The sequence below is a fragment of the Rhipicephalus sanguineus genome, chromosome 4 (assembly GCF_013339695.2).
Source record: "Rhipicephalus sanguineus isolate Rsan-2018 chromosome 4, BIME_Rsan_1.4, whole genome shotgun sequence".
Lineage (NCBI taxonomy): Eukaryota > Metazoa > Arthropoda > Arachnida > Ixodida > Ixodidae > Rhipicephalus > Rhipicephalus sanguineus.
In genome coordinates this window covers 1,017,232-1,039,133 of record NC_051179.1, presented here as the reverse complement: position 1 = coordinate 1,039,133, position 21,902 = coordinate 1,017,232, and the positions used below count along the sequence as shown (strand labels likewise).

At 47.1% G+C, this 21,902-nt stretch overlaps 1 protein-coding gene across 1 annotated transcript in view; it reads right to left on the bottom strand.

Moving 5' to 3' along the window:
- Positions 1 to 16,047, bottom strand: part of LOC119389286 (acidic phospholipase A2 PA4) — a 199,604-nt gene extending 183,557 nt beyond the window's left edge. Inside the window, exon 1 of the mRNA XM_037656487.2 lies at positions 15,468 to 16,047. Within this exon, the coding sequence (XP_037512415.1) occupies positions 15,468 to 16,030 (563 nt within the window). The 5' untranslated portion in view covers positions 16,031 to 16,047. The remainder of the gene's footprint in view (positions 1 to 15,467) is intronic.
- Positions 16,048 to 21,902: the final 5,855 nt, after the last annotated feature.

The window sequence follows — 21,902 nt, the reverse complement described above, 5'->3', positions numbered from 1 at the left end:
AGAAGAAGATGGCCTTCGCCTTTCAGTCATCTTAGATGAATGCATAAGGGATCCTGTGAGATTTTTCGTTTCATCTTTATCAATAAAGGGAAATAAAAAAAAAGACAATCGGGATTTCTTTCAGTTCCATTTGCAGAACGGAACACAACCGTATGACATACTAAGGCATTGGGGCGGTTGCAATAGCCTGAAATAGAAAATCAAACGCGAATACAATCAAACTCGAGTGCAAGTATCGAATCGGCAGCACGGCCTGACAGACTGCCTGCGGAATACGTACAGCGGGGATGCAAAGACACGCTAACATGCGGCATCTACATTCTTTTCTGTTTCGCATTTATTTGAAGTGGTTATAGCCTGGATGATTGATGAAAAGACGACGTCATCCATGACACAATAAAAGGCCATCTAGCATCTTTTTATTGCCACCACGATTAGAGCATGATGAAAACAGCGCGCCGCTATGTTCTCGTTTATTTCCATCCCCCTGTACCTGTGAAAGCCTGCAAGAAGCACAAATGCAATTAAACTGGGATGCAAACACGAATTCGTGAGCTTCGTGATACGCGCGACCGTTCAGCGCCAGCTTTCCGTAGTCAACTTGCATAGTGCCACCACGCGGCAGCGGCGAGCGGACGCGTAGCGCACGCTCGACGGCCCGAGGAGAGCGTTCGCCCAGGCACTGAAAAAATTGAGGAGGTGCTGGGTGAGCACACGAAGAAAGTACAGCAAGCTGAACATGATGGCGAATTCCGTCAATCAAAACACGAACAGTGCACTGTCCAATAGTGTAAATTGGATCCTCATTAGCGCCACATAACACCGGACCAACATCTTTTGGTAGACGGCGGCATAATTCGCGATTAATGACCGAGATAGCGGCACCAGTGTCTATAAGGGCGTCCAACAAAATACCTTGCACACATACAGTCAGTAAATTTGCAAGGCGCGCAGGAGGAATTATTGTATTTAGACGACAAGTAGTTTCCCCTCCAAAAACTGCAGCTTCTAGTTCTCCGAGTGGTTGTCGAGAGGTGTCAGGGCAGACCGTAGGGGCGAAGAAGTGTGGCAGAAGGGCGACTGTGAACGACGGCGGGGTGAGCGGGACGGACGAGGGTCGCCGTGGGAGAAAGAAGGAGAAGGCGAGCGGGGTGATGAGGGAACGAAGGGTCGCGGACCGTAGGGATCGGACCTCGGAGTAAAGTCTCTCTCGTAGAAAGAATATCCTCGTCGTTCATATTGCTGACGCCGGCGGCAAAAGCGGGAGATATGTCCTCGTATGCCACAGTAGAAATAGATGGGGCGTGCAGGGCGCCAGGGATCGGAGTGCTGTTGTGCTGGTGTCTTGGCTGCCATCACGGCCAAGTGGTCGTATGCGAGGTCCGCAGGCGCAGGTGGAGTTGACACTGAAGGCCGTGATGCAACTTCGGCATATGAAGGCGCATAGAAGGGCGCAGGAGACGGGGCGCGTGCGACACTCGTCATTAACGCCAGTTCCTCCTTGATGATGTCCCGCAGATTAGAAGGAGGAGAGCGGACAGATGAAGTAGCTGTGCTGCCAGGAACAAGGCCGTGAAGTTCCTCCATCACGATGGTGCGATGAGAGCGCGCAGTTCATGTTCTCCAGTAAGGCGAGTCACAGGAGGCGTGTGGAAGGCGCATTGAGTGGAATGCGTCCAGGCGTTGGCACGTTGTAATGATGTCCTGAACTGAAGTTGGGTTCTGCATGACAAGAGCATGGAAGGCGATAGAGTTGATGCCTTTCAGTACATGACAAATGCGATCGGCCTCCGACATGTCACTTTGGGCACGGCGGCAGAGAGCCAGAACGTCTTCAATGTATGACGTATACGATTCGTCAGGCCCCTGGATGCGAGTAGCGAGCTTCTATTTCGCTACCTCAGAGCGTCCTGCGGACGTGCCGAATATCTGACGCAGCTGCACCGTGAATGCTGACCAATCAGGAAAGTCGCTTTCGTGGTTACGGTACCACGTCTTCGCGACCTCCTTGAGGTAAAAGGAAACATAGCGCAGCTTGTGTGGCTCGTCCCAGTAATTGCAAGCACTGGTTCTGTCCTAATTGTCCAGCCATTCTTCTACGTCCTCACTGCGAAGGCCGGTAAATACTGGATGGTCTCGGTGCGAGGTACTCACGGGTGTACTGAGGCCCAGCAGACTGAGCGGGCGCGGCAGAGACGGCAAGAGATGCGTCGTTTTATGCCATGGATCTTGTTGGCAAGCACAGCCGTCGACCAGACCGGAGCTCCAGGGGTGACCGGTAGAGCAAGAGGACGAGGGAATCACAGCACGCTCCACCACTTGTGAGACGACGTCAGGTACGGCGAAACGATTGTTGTATTTACAGCAAAGGCACGCGAACCAAAAACCGAACACCGGCGAGCTAACCCGATGATGATGATCACGATGATTTGTATGCACAAGTGCAGATGATGAACTACACAGTCAACGCTCACAATATATCTGAACCATATTTTATTTTATTTATTTATTTGTCAAATACTGTCAGCCTTTCTCAGGCCATTACAGGGAGTGGGTCGAAAGGTACACATAGAAGTACAATGCACAATAAATCAAAGAAGACATTAATAACGACAACCAAACAACAAACAATGCATAAACCTCGTAATCAGGAGAAGAATGCACAATAAATCAAAGAAGACATTAATAACGACAACCAAAACAACAAACAATGCATAAACCACGTAATCAGGAGAAGAAAAAGATTGTACAAAAAATACCGCTATGCTATAGTGTACAAAAATATTCTTCTACCCTTTCCACAAAGCTGTCTACGCTGTTCATGCCAATAATTTTCTGGGGCAACGCGTTCCATATTTCAATGGAAGCCGGAAAGAATGAAAATTTGAATGTGTCGCAGCGTGTGGCGTATTGCCTGATGTGCTTATCATGGCACATTCTACGGGAGTGACGATGCGGTGGTTTCAAGTGCTCGTGTTTATCTATGTTTAGGTGATCATTATATTGCAAGAAAAGAAATTTCACCGCTGCCACCCGCCGCCGACAGGCTAGTGTAGGAATTCCTGCGGCATTTCGAAGAGCAGTGACACTATCATAACGGGAATACTTTGAAAAAATAAAGCGTAGTGCCTTGTTTTGGATTCTTTCCAATCTATCTGTGAGGTATACCTGGTGGGGGTTCCAAACTATACTGCCATATTCAAGGATGGGGCGCACTAGAGTTTTATAGGCAGCTAACTTAATGGATGCAGGAGCCGCAGCCAATTGCCTTCGCAGAAACCCGAGTGTTTTAAATGCTTTTGTGCATGTGTTTTCAATATGAGCGTTCCATTTTAGATTACTTGTGATAGTTACACCCAAATATTTTATAGAGTCTGTTCGAGTTATATCAGAGCCCGCCATTTTATAATTGAATGTAACAGGTGATTTATTATGGCTAATAGTCATACACTTTGTTTATTGAATTATTTTGATGCATTGTGCAAGACAGACGTAAGAAAAATTCGGCAGATCCCACGTACTGTGGGAATCGATGTAATGCGAGACAGCCAGCAAACAGCTGCATGCAGCGCCTTGTTTATAAAGGGTTGACGCTTGGGCAAGTTGGTGTGGATTCATTTCAACATGTTAACAGCGCAAGAACGATTAGGAAGGGACGAGACATCTATATATGCACCTTGCCATGTATATATGCACTTCTTATCGAAATAAAGACTAGTTGGAAGTCAGCGCTCTTTACCTTTGTTGTCTCGTCCCTTCTTAATCGTTCTTGCGCTGTTAACATTTTGAAATGAAGCCTTGTTTATCTTTGAGGCAAATTAAGTCATTCATATCATGACATCTTGTCCACTATATATCGCATGTTTTCCATGCATGCATGCGTGCATGTACAATATGGTATACACCATGCCAATGAAACGTATGTTCTGATACTTACAATGCATGACCTGTCGTTTATGTTCGTCACGCACTCAAGTCATACCATACCAATTTTGGTATACATTCAGTTAACACAACAGCCGGAAGTGCACAAGGCAGTGTCATGTAAATCATGCCGTAGATGATATGCATGTCACGATTTGCACGTTAGGTCCTGTCGTTTATGCTCATCGTACAGACACGACGCGGAATATCAATATTGGCGCATATTAAAGGGGCCCTGCAACACCTTTTGAGCATGGTCAAAAAGCGCTGCCTATCGGTAGTCGAGGCTCCCGAGAATACGCGAGCCAAATATTATAGCGAAGCGCGCGGCCTGGAATTTACAATAAATTCTCAAAGTCAATTAAAAATAGCTGCCTCTTCTCTCGACAAATAATGTATTAGTCCACAAAATATGACGCGATTATCGGCAGTTCCACCATTGGCTGATGTTAAAATCATGATACCACCCTCATTATTACCTTCGTTGTGAATTTTGAGTTCAATAAGTCGATAATGTGTGTGTTTATATTGTGTTATGCCGTTAAAACACTGAACAAACATTAATATTAGCACTTCCGCTCTCACCGATAGCTCGTCTGCTCGTAGTTGCGTGGTTGCGTCTTCTTGACCATGCGCAGTGCCGAAATCGTGAATAGTTCTTTGCTTTTGACCATCGCCGGTTGCCGTTGAGAGTGGCAGCCGTTCGAGTGTTGCCTCGTCAGCTGGAAACTGCATCGTCGGCACGTTCTCACGACCTACCGAGGCAGGGGTGCAGCATTTCTCCGATAAGAATGCTGGCGCCGGCTAGTTTAGGATACCTGTGTTTGCTGTATGGCGAGAGCCCGTTCACTGTCTGTTCAGTATATCATCGATCCGTACCTCGGCGTATCCTGCCCGTAGTCTCACGTTCCCGAGAAACCGCGACAAAGCAACCAAGCACTCTCGCATTTTCACGGTACCTGCAGACAGCCGGGGGATGGGTCCGCGCCGGCCCGATGCCCCACGATCCTTTCTTCTAGTCTTTAGTTCTTTGTTGTCAGCCCGCACTCGCTGCGCGCCCGCATTCGAAGAGCAAACAGCATCGAAGTGCCCACCCACCGGCTAAAATGCAGTCAATCCAGTACCCCCACTGGGAGAAGGGTGCACGCAGCTTTGCCGTGTTGAATACGATTCAAGCGCGAGCAGTGCGATGAGGCGGTGTATCGGAGTATGGGTCAAAACCCATCTCAGCTGTCATTCGTTCCAAACGCGCACGCAGGTTTGCGTCCATGGTTGGCAGAGCGATGAAAACACTACGGCAGTTCGAGGTGCACGCCCAACATTACCAAACTGACTCGCAGTTTTCAAGCACGCGCGATACACGGTGCGATGGGTTGCGCTCGACGAGGACCACGCAAGCTGACCGGAAGTGGCGCCACAGACCACGTGGTTGCGCCGAGACGCCAGAGAGAAAAAAAAATAAAGAAAAAAAACGCCAGGCCTGCGCTGAAACCGCAGCACAGTCACAGCGAAAGCTGGAAGAGCGGCGTTTCTAGAGCCCGTTAAGCACTTTTGGGGGTTCAATACAAGTACACTAGAAAGGTACCCACTACGCCATAAATCACAATTTTTGTGAAGTTGGGAAGCACCTACTAAGCCATTATTCGTCATTCTGCGGAGAAGCGAGGCACCAGCTACACGTCTGTAAGGCACTATGTGCACTTTGTTGACGCGACGACTGATGTCGATGAAGAATTATGGCTCAGCCCTTCGTAATGGGTTGGAATCTTTAAACGGCCCACCAGTTATGTAATTTGCATTGGGTGACGCCCGGTCGCTATTTCTCTCCCCCCGTCATGCTGTATAACATACGTTGACGTGGGCGAAAGACTCGAGGGGGGGGGGGGGGCGAAGAACTTTACTGAGACCCCTAGGAAATGGATCACGCGCCTATGGTCTTCCTTGGCCACCAGTGCACTTGCGAGGAACCCACTACGCTATAAATCATTGTAATTTTACTGAGACCCCGAGGAAGTGGATCATGCGCTTATGGGCTTCCTTGGCAACCAATACAAGTGCACTTGCGAGGAACCCACTACGCTGTAAATCAATGTAATTTTTGAGAAGTAGGGCAGCAGGCACTGTGCCATTTGTCGTCATTCTACGGAGATCGTTGGTACCCGCTAAACGCATGTAAGGCATTATGCGCACTTTGTTGATGCTGTGCCTGTTGACGATGACGAATTATGGCAGAGCCTTTTGTAATGGGTTGGAAGCATTCAACAACCTACTCGTTGCGCAATTCACATTGTGTGACGCCTGGTTACAGAATTCGCGTTGTGCGACGCTTGGTGCTTATTTTACTCTTCTTCCACGCTATATTGCATATGCTAATGTGGTTCTTTCCCGACATGAAGCCTGTATAGGATCTCTTTGCAAAGCAGTTTTAAGCACTGTCGCCTCTGTGAAGTTCCGGAAACTATAGAACATTGCTTCATCAGCTGTAAAGATGCCATACTCTTCTGGGACGTTCTACAAAGGGCTTTTAAAAAACAACTCGATTTAAATTCGTATAGCATACGTTATCTCATGCCACGCAAAAGCCATTCTATTCCTGTTGACATGCTATTATTAATGGGTATGCACAGTTTATGGAAAACTCGCATGTTAGACAGACATGCGGAACCCATGGTATCATCGCGGTTGCATCTCATTCAAATGGCTCTTCAGCTAAAATACTTTTACAAACAATTAGAGTTTCAACCGGACTGGTATCCACTGTTCATGAAATGTATAGCTTTAATACCCTTTTAGGACTTCTGTGTAACGCTTGTACGCTGGTAGAGACCGCCTTGAATATTTTGTTCGCTATGTATGCTAGTTACACACATTTGTAATAAATACCATGAAAGAAAAAAAAAAGCACGGGCATGGCTCAGAGGTTGCATACTGGGCTCCCACGCAGAGGGCCCAGGTTCGAACCTCGTTCCATCCTGGAATTTTTTTCTTATTTCGTTTTTTTTTTCTTATTTCGAGCGATACTGGTTACGGACACCGGCGGCGGCGGCGGCGGCGGACAACTACGGCGCCAAAAACGGCCGGTGAAATGATCTCATAACAGCTTTCGCTGTAAAAATTCCGCCGGCGCTGACTAACTCTTGGGCGGAGCCTCGCATCTCCGCGCTCCCTCCGTACACGCCCCGCGCAGCTTTCCGCGCGCTGGCGGCGTTGAGCAGAGGGAGAAAGCTGCAGAACGTGATTTCTATAATTTGGTAACACCACTTAGACTTGACGGATTCGAAAAATTTTTGCGGCATATGACTCGTGAGTCATACGTCAACAATGAGACTATACCAATATAACTCAGAAAGGGGTTGCAGGGCCCCTTTAAGCTAGCGAAACGGCCACGAGCGTGCCATGAGCGTGGCATGCAAATCATGCCCTAGATGACATCCGTGTCATGAAACGACCTGCCATTTATGTTGGTCATACAATCACGTCACGCAGTACCAGTTTTGGTGCATATCAAACTAGCGAACCAGCCGCGAACGCAGCATGAGCGTAGCATGCAAATCATGCTGTACATGAAATGCATTTCATGACTGTCGTTTTACAACCTGTCATTTATGTTCGTATTACAGCGACGTCGCGCGCCATTCCACTTTTGGTGTATATCAAGCTAGCCAACCAGCCGCGAGCGCGCCATGAGCGTGGCATCTAAAGCATGCCCTACATGACATGCATGACATGATTGTCATGTTACCACCTGTCATTTATGTTCGTTGTACAAACACGTCCCGCAAAACCAACAAAACCGCAAAAGCAACACCCAGTTGCCCGCGCAATGATTTAAAGTTGGGAAGAACACTACGATTAAGAAAAATGTCTGTTGCTGTAATATGAAATACATGTTGTACTTTTGCGCCATTTCACGGTCACTTTTCCAACATCAGCACTTACGTACGATTCACTTATAAATGTACTCATCACTTATATACGATTCTGTTGGTTCATAAGTGCAACTTATCCGCTGTGTTAAAGCAACTAATCTGTTTCTTTTCCAACTTTTAAATCTTTGCGCATGCAACGGGGTGTTGTACGCATCGGTGTCAATTCCCGCTGTTGCGTACTATACCGGCCTTCAGTGGACAGCTGCATGTGGTTAAATTCGCTCTAGCGGGGTTGGCATTTCTCGTTGACACAGGCCAATACTCGGTAGTAAAGTATTCAAATAAGGACAGGCAAAAATGATTATGTTGTCTAGCTGTTCCGTGGCGAACATGGCGCCCAAGTAGGTTGTACTTACCGCGAGACGCGTAGCTGCGAAGACAAAACACGAGCAAGAACACGCACCGGCAGAACACATCTTCAAAAATATTTTTCTTGCTTAAAAGAAAAAGTAATTTGATAAAACTTTCTCAGTCAGTCGAGTACTAATGTAGCTAGTAAATGCGCTATATAGCATAATTTTACTAGTAACACCTCAATGTTAAATTTACGACTAAACATGTGCGAAAATGAACTTTTTGCAACTTCGTCGCCAGCTGTACACACCACTTCACGCCACATACCTCTCAGACTATTTTTTGGCTGCAGTAAAACTTCCAGCCGATCAGTTAACACAAAATATGACATTTCACTGAACGTCACCTTTCCATGAGAAAATCTCCAATATGGGTCATATTGTCCATATTTAAGGCTCCATCTTCCGTCGGGAATAACTAGAGCTGAGGAGACGCTCCTGTGCCGCCTGCAGCTCAGGGTGGCTTTCACGAAGACCTACTCATTTCGAATTGGGATGGCCAGCAGCCCGACATGTGATTACTGTAGCTGCGAGGAGACAATCGCCCCTCTTCTCTGTGAGTGTCCTCGCTTCAGTGCACCAAAGTTTCAAAAGTGTCCAAAGTGTTGGATAGACTTGGCAGTCGCTCATTGTCGGAGGAAAAGCTCTTAGGGCACTGGCCGAACCCCTCCTCGGCACGCAAAGCTTTGAGAGCGTTGTTGCGCTTTTTGCGCACAACTAGTCTCAGATACAGACTTTAAAGGGGCCCTGCAACAATTTTTGAGCAGGGTCAAAAAGCGCTGCCAATCGGCAGTCGAGGCTCCCTAGAACACGCGAGCCAAATATTATAGCGAAGCGAGCAGCCTGGAATTTACAATAAATTCTCAAAATCAACTGAAAATCGCTCCATCTTCTCTCGACAAATGATGTATTAGCCCGCAATATATGACGCGATTGTCGGCAGTTCCACCATTGGCTGATGTTATAATCACGATAACACCCTGATTATTACCTTCGTTGTTAATTTTGAGTTCAATAAGTAGATAATATGTATGTTTATATTGTGTTATGCCGTTAAAACACCGAACAGACATTAATATTAGCACTTCCGGTCTCACCGACAGCTCGTCTGCTCGTAGTTGCGTAGTTGCGTTTTCTTCACCATGCGCAGTGCCGAAATCATGAATATTTCTGTGCTTTTGACCATCGCCGGTTGCCGTTGAGAGTGGCAGCCGTTCGAGTGTTGCCTCGTCAGCTGGAAACTGCATCGTCGGCACGTTCTCACGACCGACCGAGGCAGCGGTGCAGCATTTCTCCGATAACAATGCTGGCGCCGGCTAGTTTAGGATACCTGTGTTCGCTGTATGGCGAGAGTCCCGTTCGCTGTCTGTTCAGTATGTCATCGAGCCGTACCTCGGCGTATCCTCCCCGTAGTCTCACGTTCCCGAGAAACCGCGACACAGCAACCAAGCAGACTCGCATTTTCACGGTAGCTGCAGACAGCCAGGGGATGGGTCCGCGCCGACCCGATGCCCCACGATCTTTTCTTCTAGTCTTTAGTTCTTTGTTGTCAGCCCGCACTCGCTGCGCGCCCGCATTCGAAGAGCAAACAGCATCGAAGTACCGCCACTGGGAGAAGGGTGCACGCAGCTTTGCCGTGTTGAATACGATTCAAGCGCGAGCAGTGCGACGAGGCGGTGTATCGGAGTGTGGGTCGAAAACACGGTGTAAGAATATACTCAGGTGATGACACTCCTCCCCCAACGCATGGGAAGCCGCAATCCACGCGCGTCCAGATAATGTTCGGGTTCTTATCAGATGACTTGCAGTTTCATCTGGGCCGTCTTGGAGGGCGCTACGAAAAGCGGGACAGTCGTCTCCATAGCAACGCGCATGCTGCTGATAACGTGCATTTTTAGATGCGAAGTATCTTAAGGTCGAGCTCAATCCGGTGGTGGTGGTGGTGTGCGGCGTGACCACCCTCACTGCGCATGCGCATACCCTCTCCACATACCTCCTCTCCACTCCCCCTCACCATTCCCCTTCCCCTCTACCCCTCTCCCATTTCCCCTCTCCACTCACCCCCTCCCGTTCCCCTCTCCACTTTCCCTCTCCTCTATCCCTCTCCCCTCCCCCTCTCCCATCCCCCTTTCCACTATTCCTCTGAAACGCGGGCTAGACATGCCGAAATTCTCTCCTGCACAACGCCGCGATGAGCTCGAGCACATGCGCGTCCCTTCCGCTTCTCTCTCCTCTCCTACGCTGCCCCCCTCTCGCCCGCCTGTCGACCGTGTTCCCTGCTCGCCCTTTAACGGCCAGGCTAGATGGAAGACACGACGCGCGTAGCGTCCCTCTTCGCGTTCCACGACACGAGGTCGGTAGCATGCCCAACGAACACCAACGGAACGCGATCGTGCAAGTGCTCCGGCTTCGCATCGCCTCATGGTCCCCTTTAGCGGGAGATGGTGTAATTTTTCAGTGCCATTTTGCTGGATAATGTGCATCCGCCAAGCGGCGTCGAGGGGCGAAATCGAGAGAGCAACAGGAGAGGGCACGGCGAGCGCGGCGGCGATGACGCAGCACCACCGTGATTCGGCTACTCGCGTGCGCTCTCCGCCTCAAGCCATTAGATGGCGCACCGCTCAACAGACCGACGACCGAACATTTTCTGGCCGCTTAGGCGCGCGCAGTGTCAACACCTGAATATTCTTACACCATGGTCGAAACCCATCTCAGCTGTCATTCGTTCCAAACGCGCACGCAGGTTTGCGTCCATGATTGGCAGAGCGATGAAAACACTACGGCAGTTCGAGGTGCACACCGAACATTACCAAACCGACTCGCAATTTTCAAGCACGCGCGATACACGGTGCGATGGGCTCCGCTCGACGACGACCACGCAAGCCGACCGGAAGTGGCGCCACAGACCACGTGGTTGCGCCGAGACGCCAGAGAGAAAAAAAATGAAGAAAAAAAAAATGCCGCCGGCGCTGACGTAACCCTTCGGCGCCTCCTCGCACCTCCGTCCTCGCTCCCTTCACGCCCCGCGCAGCTTTCCGCGCGCTCGCGGCGTTGAGTGGAGGGAGAAAGCTGCGGAACGTGATCTCTATAATTTGGTAACACCACTTAGACTTGACGGATTCGAAAAATTTTTGCGGCATATGACTCGTGAAGAGTCATACGTCAATAATGAGACTATTCCAATATAAATAAGAAAGATGTTGCAGGGCCTCTTTAAGCAGTGTCGTTTATCGTATTATTGTTCTTTTTAGGGGCGAAGCTCCTTAAGGCGGCACCCGTTCGTCCCTCGTAGTCGTAGTCGTAGTAGTCGTAGTGCGTAACCAGCCTTACGCTTTGACCTCCAAGGTGGTGCCGGTGGGAGATTTTTCCTGTGCGTTGTTGAACAATAAAAAATTCGCAGCGTGCGGGTTAACTAAAAGCCGAATTCTTCTGTCTCTCATTCCCCATTAGCAGCCATTGGCATGTTCCAGTAGGAAACGTTAGTAGAAGTAGAAGTGTAAGTGTTAGCTAAAAGCCGACTTCTTCTGTCTCTCATTCCCATTAGCAGCCATTGTTTACCTCCAAGGTAGTGCCTGGTGAGATTTCTCCTGTGCGTGATTAAACAATAAAAATTTTGTTCAAAACGCCGTTGATTGATGACATAAACCAACGAAAGACGCCAGATGTTTTGTAAAAGCAAAACGAAAGAACGCCAGATGTTTCTAAAGCAAAACGAAAAGCCGCCAGCTGCTTAACGAAAGACGCCAGATGTTATCTAAAGCAATGGTTTTCTAAACAATGAAAATTCACAGCGTACATGTAAAATTAAAGTGAGCTGCAAGTCGGCATAACTCATCGAACCTTTAATATAAACGCGCCCGATCTCACGTCGGTGATGATGTACTGGGCAGAATTCACGGAAGATTCACGGTTTACCGATGAACCTCAGCAGCTTCGCCCACTCATCATCATTCACTCCATGGATATGCTGTTATTTTTTCCTGTGCGTTGTTGAACAATAAAAAATTCGCAGCGTGCGCGTTAACTAAAAGCCGAATTCTTCTGTCTCTCATTCCCCATTAGCAGCCATTGGCATGTTCCAGTAGGAAACGTTAGTAGAAGTAGAATTGTAAGTGTTAGCTAAAAGCCGACTTCTTCTGTCTCTCATTCCCATTAGCAGCCATTGTTTACCTCCAAGGTAGTGCCTGGTGAGATTTCTCCTGTGCGTGATTGAAAAATAAACATTTTGTTCAAAACGCCGTTGATTGATGAAATAAACCAACGAAAAACGCCAGATGTTTTCTAAAAGCAAAACGAAAGAACGCCATATGTTTCTAAAGCAAAACGAAAAGACGCCAGCTGCTTAACGAAAGACGCCAGATGTTTTCTAAAGCAATGGTTTTCTAAACAATGAAAATTCACAGCGTACATGTAAAATTAAAGTGAGCTGCAAGTCGTCATAACTCATCGAACCTTTAGTATAAACGCGCCCGATCTCACGTCGGTGATGATGTACTGGGCAGAATTCACGGAAGATGCACGGTTTACCGATGAACCTCCGCAGCTTCGCCCACTCATCATCATTCACTCCGTGGATATGCTGTGATTTTTTTCTCTCTTCCTTTTTTGTAACATCTCCTTTCTATCATCTTTCACTCCCCCTTTCCCTTTCCCAAGCACAGGATAGCCAGCCGGTCTGAGAACTGGCTAACCTCCCTGTCCTTCCGTTTTTCCTTTCCTCCTCCTCCTCCTTTAGGGCCGCATAAAATCCCACGAAAGCGTAAACGTCCGTGAAACGTATTTTAAATTAAAAGCCTACAATCGTTTTGTAGGCAAAATTTTGTCCTAGCCTAATTTAGGAAGAAGATATTTTTTGAAAACGCGCTGCCTCGTCAATGACCCATTCACATCCCAACGCGTACTTCACGACGTTTACACAACAGCCTAAGCACTAGGCCTGGTTTTGGAAGGGCTCAAGCTTTTAATTCATCTGAACCACCACGCGCCATTGCACTGTGGAATGATCTTCCCGAAGCAATTGTTATAAACACTGACCGTAATCTTTTTCGTGAGCAACTAAACAGACACCTTAATACAACTGCTTGAAAATGCTTTACTGCTTTTGGCCTGTATTGTGCTTTTGTATAGACGGTTTCAAGATTGCGATAGGAGGAGCACGTGGTGTACCCCAAGGAACTTCTGGTCACCTCATTTATTATTCTGCAACACCGAAGCGTAAAGCGTTTTTTAAAGTTTTGTCAGAGTAAGGGAATACTCTTTTTCCACTTACACATAAAAGAAAGGCGCTTGTAGTTAAGGACTAACTCTTTTAATGTTGTGTGTAGCTTAGAAGAATATTTAATTCAAATATTTTGCTAGACACAGGGAGAAAAGTGTTGGAACTCTACGGGCTACTCGCCAAGGCTTTTATTCCCCTCCAATTCTGCTAGCCTACACCAGCGCACAAAACCGGAAGCGGTCCAGGGCCTGTGTTAGTAAACAGCGAAACCGCGTGCTTAGTTTTTCGTTACTCACTGCTCTGTACCCCCCTCGCTCAGTGCTTCTTTGGAAGCTCTGTGATGTATTTTAAAATAAATAAATAAATAAATTATGAGCCACAGTTTCGAGCTTTCCGAAAAACTTCACATGCGGTTTGCGGCACTGAAGACTTCATTTCGCCAAAAATATTTTGCCGGAGGACTTCTTGCTTTGGATAGATAGTCCTCTATTTTTTTTTCATTCAAATCGCAGATGGTCGAGCGTCAAGGCTGGGACAGTTGACTTGAAATGACCCACAAATCAAGTTAACGAAACGGCCACAAAAGCACCAAGTCCATGGCATGTAAATCATGCCGTTCGTCATACAGTCATGTAATGGCATACCAATTTCGTATACGTCCCATTAACGAAACGTCCAGGAGAGCACGAAGTCGTAGGCGGATAGATAGATAGATAGATAGATAGATAGATAGATAGATAGATAGATAGATAGATAGATAGATAGATAGATAGATAGATAGATAGATAGATAGATAGATAGATAGATAGATAGATAGATAGATAGATAGATAGATAGATAGATAGATAGATAGATAGATAGATAGATAGATAGATAGATAGATAGATATGCTCAAAGTCGCAGAAGTTCGCTAAGAAATGCTTCGCATTTAAAAGAATACTTTCTCTGGAGGCTTTCTATGGAGGTCGAATCAAAACCTTCTGTAGAACAAGACCTCAAGCCGATATGGATAGTCGTGCAGACAGGAGAAATTTAGAATTTCGGGGAATTTAATGACAAGCTCGCGTTCCTGTGGTCGCGTGATTCGCCTTCTGTGGGGCCGTTTCAGATGCTGACGAGCGCTAGGAAGAGGTAATATACCATGTAGATGCCTCCCGGAAATGACCTTCTATGGAGAAGGACGTGTTGATGGGCGAGTTGGTGCTCGCTGAGTGACATAATGCAGCGCTAAAAAACACACACCACAAAGTAAGGAACATGCTGCAGAAGGACGTGTTGTTGGGCGAGTTGGTGCTTGCTGAGTGACATAATGCAGCGCTAAAAAAACACACACTACAAAGTAAGAACAGTCCCGTCGGTTTGTGTTCCTTACTTTCTGGTGTGTTTTTTTAGCGCTGCATTATGTCACTAGACGTTCTATGAAAGGCCGCAACCTAAGATAAAACTCTACGCTTACGCATCACTTGGACAACTCCCAAAGAAACTTCTAGGTTATTTTATTTTATTTTTGCATTCATCTATTCGAGCTAATTTTGTGATATCGCGAGAACCTATTCCTTCATGTTGGATGGCCAGTACCATCACTGCCATCTCAATTTCTATGACCACAGTTTGTAAGACGAAAAAAATCACGAATCACCGTTTTTGGCACTCCGCAAGCACTGAATAATTACTTTGCCTTCGCCACTACTTACGCGTCCTAATGATGCTCGTAAAATTTCAGCTCATTTTTACTTGCAGCATCCATCAGTAGTTTGAAGAAAGGGACTGCCCACAGAAAATTGTAAATATGCTAGCCTGGAAATAGTACGGCTGACTGTCCCGCGCTTGGGCAATGAATTAAAGGGATAAATAAGGAAAAGGGGACGCTGTCTATGGGTGCATGCACATAAACAACCCCACATTGTCAAAGGCGGTCGCAAAGGGCAGTCGCGAGATCTTTGACATAAGGTCTTGGAATGCGCACGGAATTCGTGGGACATTGACCTGTTATTGCATTCACAGTGACAGCGTAGCAGAACAGGTGGAACCTCGTGCACTGACCTCTCATCGCATTCACAGTGACTGAGCGTGTGCAGCCTGTAGTTGAACAAGTGAAACCTCCTCCGGAATGCCTCGATGGTGAAAGGGCAGTGGTCATGCTCGCGGCAGCAGCGGTCCGCCCGCGAGTTGGGCCCCAGCTCGTGTAGCTTTCGCGCCGAACTTCCCGAGCCGCACCAATTGGTGCCCGGGTACATGAGCAGATCTCTGCGACGCCTCGAACGTCGCCTCTGAAACCCGGTACAGGCGCGCCTCAGGCGACGCCATTCGAGCAGCGACCGTAGATGGTGCAGGTGCACGCCGTTGCACGGGTCCGTTGCATTTCCTCTGCACTGCAAGTGCGCGCCGACCTCTTGATAGAAGCGCCCCAACGCCTGGGCGTCACGCTGCAGCTCGCACTCGGTGATACGGTTGTTGCGGAGCACGGCACGAAGCAGGCGGCGGCCGTCCGACACTTGCCGGAGTAGCACCGATTGAGCCGGCCACCAGCTGTCAAGAACCGTGAGTGAGCCCGCGTCCAAATGTACGGCCGCCGCTAGGGCGGCCAGCAGCAGCAGCCGTCTCATGAACCGCAGCCTGCGGGGTCCCAGACACGCATGACAGGATGGAGGAGCCGATCCCATTTATCCCTGCGGAGGAGGGAAGCGCCCCTCTCCCAGGCTCCCTCTCCGGCTGGGGAACTTTCGATCTCGAACTTCGGCGCCGGTACGAAACAGCAATTCTTATGCGTCTGATGCACTAAGCAATTCAATCGCATTCAAATGCCTAGTCACTGGACGGCATGATAACAAAATATCTTAAGAGACATTCTTTAGTGAAATAACTTACAATTCCTGAATCTTCATGGCACGTTATCTATCAGGTGCGCTATGATCGGGCCGCTCGTGCTACGTAGCACTTAAGTACCCATAAGTACCTGCATGACTTGACCAAGATATTCATCTCACCTACCTCATTCACAGAGTTGCCGAGTTGTTATTAGTTATTTTTAATACTTCGTAGTCATGAAATCTACTGCGTCATTATTAGTTAATCTCAGATCTTGAAAATTGTCTAAGTCGCTCAATTATTTTCAGTCGTTTCGGATTCAGCTGAACGAAAGCAAGTGGGCTTAAAGTGCTAATAGCGAATTAGCATCTCGAGCCCATCGTTGCATTCACACACTTTTTCTCTGCGCATTGATTTCGTACATTAGACTTTTGTCCTCAAACTGATTACCTTAAAAGAAATCCGGCAGATCCCACGCATTGTGGGAATCGATTCTATGCGATGCAGTCAGGGAGTAGAACTTGTAAATTGAGTAGTCGTGCGCATATTGTGCGCTTACCAAGCACGCTTAGTACAGTGGCGTGTAAAGGGTAGCTCATGGTCCGACGTTCCGTCGGCACTCGCTTTATATAAAATGCGTCATTCCCATCGCCACGAAGTGCACGCTACGGAGCGTGATGCATGCAGACTTGCACACGTTGCAGAAAATAAGTAACCGATTACAATTACAATTACTTCCTTTAAAAGGTACTTGATTACAGTGGTCAATTACAGCCCCAGAAAATGAACTCAGCAATTACAGAAATGAAACAAATTACTTTTGCGTTACTTTTCTTCAAAATGTTATTGCCGTAACGCAATAACACAAGTTTATTCAAACTACAACGAACTACTGTGGCTTCCATGGTAGAGAGGAGGCTGGGAGACTTACTGTGGCTTCTGTCATACAGTGTTACACGTTGTTCACTTTCATCAGGAGCTGTTTCTTAAAGTTGTCGCTGATTCTTCCAGGTTTCCTTGTTAAGAAGTCAGCTGTTGCCGTGAGCACTCTCTCAATACATGCTCAAGAAGGAAGGATGGTATTATAACGCAGGAACACCTTACACACCAGCTCATAGCTTTGACGTGCTTCGATGCTAGCGTCCATGTCCTCTACGAAGCGTCGCGCTTCGCTGTTGCTGGCTCTCAGGTAAGGTATCGCAGGTAAGGCCAAAAAAAAGAGGGGAAAATGGCCTTTGTGGGGACCCGTCACACAGGCTGGCGGGTCCCTACAGAGCGGTCGCATATTTTTTGGGGCGAGAACTGCCGTAGAGGACTGGTTAAAACTTTTTTTTTGAAAAAAAAAAGTAATTGATCACCGGTAATCAGTTATAAGAAAAGGTGATGTAATTTCCCAGAATGTAACAGCTTCGAAAAAGTACTCGATTATATTGCGAAATTACAAGAAAATGTAATTCGTTACAAGTAATCGATTACTTGTAACGCGTTAAGTACAACCTATAATTTTCCTTTCCATCGCTGGCTGCGTCGTCCTCAATTTAAGTTGAACCCTCTGTGTAAGTCTCCAGGTTTCTGCTCCGTTGGTAAGTACCGGTAAGATGCAGCTGTTATATACCTTCCTCTTGAGGGATAGTGGTAGACTACCATTCATGGTTTGATAATGCTGATTTGATAATCCCATCAATATTCTTCTAGTTATTTCACTCTCATGGTTCGGCTCCGTGGTTAGTACCTGTCCTAAGTAGACGTACTCCTTTACAACTTCCAGTGTCTCACCACCTATCGCAAAGCGATGTTCTCTGCCAAGACTGTTCCATATTACTTTAGTTTTATGCACAATAATTTTCAGACCTACTCTTCTACTTTCCGTATCCAGTTAAGTAATCATAAGCTGTAATTCGTCTCCCGCGTTACTCATCAATTCAATGTCATCAGCGAATCGCAGGTTACTGAGATTCTCTCCCTTAACTCTTATCCTTAATTCTTCCCAATCTAGGGCCCTGAAAACCTCCTGTTAACACGCGGTGAATAGCATTGGAGAGATTGTGTCTCCCTGCCGTACGCCCTTCTTTATTGGGATTCTGTCGCTTTTTTATGGAGGACTATAGTGGATGTGGATCCACTGTAGATTTCTTCCATTATGTTTATATAGGCTTCGTCGATGCCCTGATTCCGCAGTGCCTTCATGACTGCTGATGTCTCCACCGAATCAAATGCCTTCTCGTAATCTATGAAGGCTATGTATAGGGGTTGGTTGTATTCCGCGCATTTCTCTATCACCTGATTGATAGTATGAATATGATATATTGTTGAGAAGCCTGTACGAAATCCTGCCTGGTGCTTTGGTTGATTGAACTCTAATGTCGTATTAATTCTCTTAGCAATTACTTTTGTAAATAGCTTGTAGACAATGGACACTAAGCTGATGGACCTGTAATTTTTCAGGTCCTTAACGACCCTTTCTTATGGATCAAGATGATGTTGGCATTCTTCCAAGATTCTGGTATTCTCCCCGTCGACAGACACTTCGTATACAGGGTGGCCAGTTTTTCTAACATAATCTCTCCACCGTCTTTCAGCGGGTCTAATGTTACCTGATCCTCACCAGCGGCTTTGCCTCTTTGCATTCCTTTTAGGGCTTTCTTTACTTCTCCTGTCAATACTGGTGGGATCTCAGATTCATCTGGGCTATTACTTTCTTATGTTATCATCCTGACTGCGTCGGCTGCTGTACAGATCTCTGTAGAACTCTTCCGCTAACTCAACTATTCTATCCGTATTGGTTGTGACCTTGCCTTCCTTGTCCCTTAATGCATACATCTGATTTTTGCCTATGCACAGTTTTCTCTTCATACGTTTGAGGCTTCTTCCGTTCTTTAGGGCATGCTCAATTCTCCCCATAATATACTTTTTATGTCGGCTACTTTACGCCTATTGATTAACGTCGAACGCTCCGCCAGCTCTATTTTGCCTGTTGCATTTGAGGCTTTCTGTCTTCACGTTTCTTATGAGGTTTTTCGTCTCTTGGGATAGCTTACCAGTGTCCTGTCTAACGACTGTACCCCCGACTTCCACTGCACTCTCCTTAATGATACCAGTCAGATTATCATTCGTTGCATCAACGCTAAGGTCGGTTTCCTCGGTTAAACCCGCGTACCTATTCTGAAGTGAAACTGAATTCCTGTACTTTCTCTCTCAGAGCTAATTCACTAATCGGCTTCTTGCGTATCGGTTTCTGCCGTTCCTTCCTCAAGTCTAGTTGAATTCTAGATCTTACCATTTCATGGTCACTGCATCGGCTCTTGTTAACTACTTCCACATCCTGTACAATTCCCGGGTGGACACACATTATGAAGTCTATTTCATTTTGAGTTTCGCCATTAGGACTCCTCCACGTCCACTTACGAGTAGCCCGTTTTCTGTAGAAGGTATTCAAGATCCGTAAACTATTGCGTTCTGGGAATTCTACTAGTACCTCCCCTCTGGCGTTTCTAGAGCCGATGCCATATTCCCCAAATGCATGATCTCCAGCTTGCTTCTTGCCTACGTTTGCATTAAAGTCGCCCATCAGTACAGTATACTGTGTCTTTACCTTACTCATTGCTGATTCTACGTCTTCGTAGAAGCGTTGAACCAGTTAATCATCATGGCTGGATGTAGACGCGTAGGCCTGTACCACCTTCATCTTGTACCTCTTATTAAACTTATTTACGATACATATCACCCTCTCATTAATGCTATAGTATTCCTATATATTGCTATAGTATTCCTATATATCATTCACCAGTTACATTGAAGATGTGCGCCGATTTCTGCTACCGCCCGACTTGCTGAAGAATGTCGCGAACTTGCCAAGACCTTCACTACGCATGACCAAGAGCGGCAGAGGAGCATTAGCGGTGACAGAATCACTTCTGAGCCGACGTTGCTCCCTGGAGCGCTCGTGTGGCTCTCGATCCCTACCACTGCACCTGGCCTCTCTTCAAAACTACTGCCGAAATACGAAGGCCCCTACCGTGTTGTTGAACGCACATCCCCTGTAAACTATCTGATCGAACCAATCGATCCATCCTCGGACATGCGCCGTCGAGGGCGCGACATTGTAAACGTGGAGCGCCTCAAGGCGTACCATGACCCGCTCATTGTGACAAGTTGTTAGGTCGCCAGGCGGCTCCCTTTTCGCACCCGGAGTAATTGTAGCGAAGCTTATTGGAACTCTGAAGTGGGTCGTCCTCTCCGGCCCCTTCTAGTGGGTTGCCCTCTTCGGACAGAGCGCAGCTCAGAGTCGGCACCCGCCTTGACTGTCGCAGTCGTTTATCGTCGCCGAGTGCCCGCAGATAAACGTCTTTATACCAGCTATATTTTTATGAATAAGAAACCCCACCCCTAGTTCTCTTCTGTCAGCTAAGCCACGATAGCATAGGACGTGTCCGTTCTTCAGCACTGTATAAGCCTCATGTGGCCTTCTAACCTCACTGAGCCCTATTATATCCCATTTAACACCTGTAGAAAACAGATTGAAGAGGGAGCAGTTGACGAGGAAGAAGAGGTGGCCAGGGGCACGCTCTACATTCTTATTATTTTTTTAATACTCGTTCTGACAACAATAAACCGAAGACGTGTCGGTTCTGCGGTCTCTCTGGTCCTTCTGAGACATGGTGCCGTGACCAGGATACCTGAAGACAGACGCGAAGACTTCAACCCCCTTCGCAACAACGGGTTGAAGAACGGAGCAGCGGCGTCTGGCTCAACATCGAACCGTCGCGGGAAGGACCACGACATATGACCGTTGGCAACTCAGCTACACAGCAAGGGCCTATTCACACGATTTCAAGCATGAATAGAGAAGTCTTATCGAAGAAGCGGAAGACGCTTCGAGCAAATGTAACAACGCTTACGAGCGAAATTGATAAGAAGATAGAAGAAGAAGCCGATCGAGCGCAATTAATGACGCTTCTAAACCAGATGAAGAGCGTGTCACAGGCGTTAAACCAAGTTAACGAACAGATTGAATCGCTCATCGAAGAGGAAGACGCGGAGGCAGAATTTGAAAGAGTTTTGCATTATGAGATGAAGATCATCGCAGCAACGACAAAAATAGAGGAGCGATTACGAGAGTTGGAGCTAGCGACGCAACTAACAACAAGAATAGTGGCAGACCAGGCGACAACAATGCAAGGTACTAACCACACCTCGGACATGCAAGAGCTTGTTAAGTTGCCACGTCTTGAAATGATCAAGTTTGATGGCAAAAGAACAGCGTGGCCTAGGTTTTGGCATCAGTTCGAGACATCGGTGCACAACAGATCGAACATGCCGAAGGGTCAGAAATTTAATTACCTTCTGGCGTCACTCAGCGGGGAAGCTGCTTCTCTAATAGAAGGTTTACAGTTCTCTGATGAAAATTACGATCATGCAGTCGACCTTCTGAAAGAAACGTTCGGGCGACAAGACAGTTTAAGGGAGACATACATAAAAGAGCTAGCAAACGTAGAAGCAGTGAAGAGTTCCAGAGATGTGGACGGATTGAAGAAACTATTCCAAAAGTTGCAAGTAAACACACGAGCGTTGCAGTCTTTAGGCGTGGAGATGGACAGTTACGCCACAGTGATAACACCTGTCCTGAAATCTGCGCTACCAGTGGACATGAGGATTGAGATGAAGATGAAA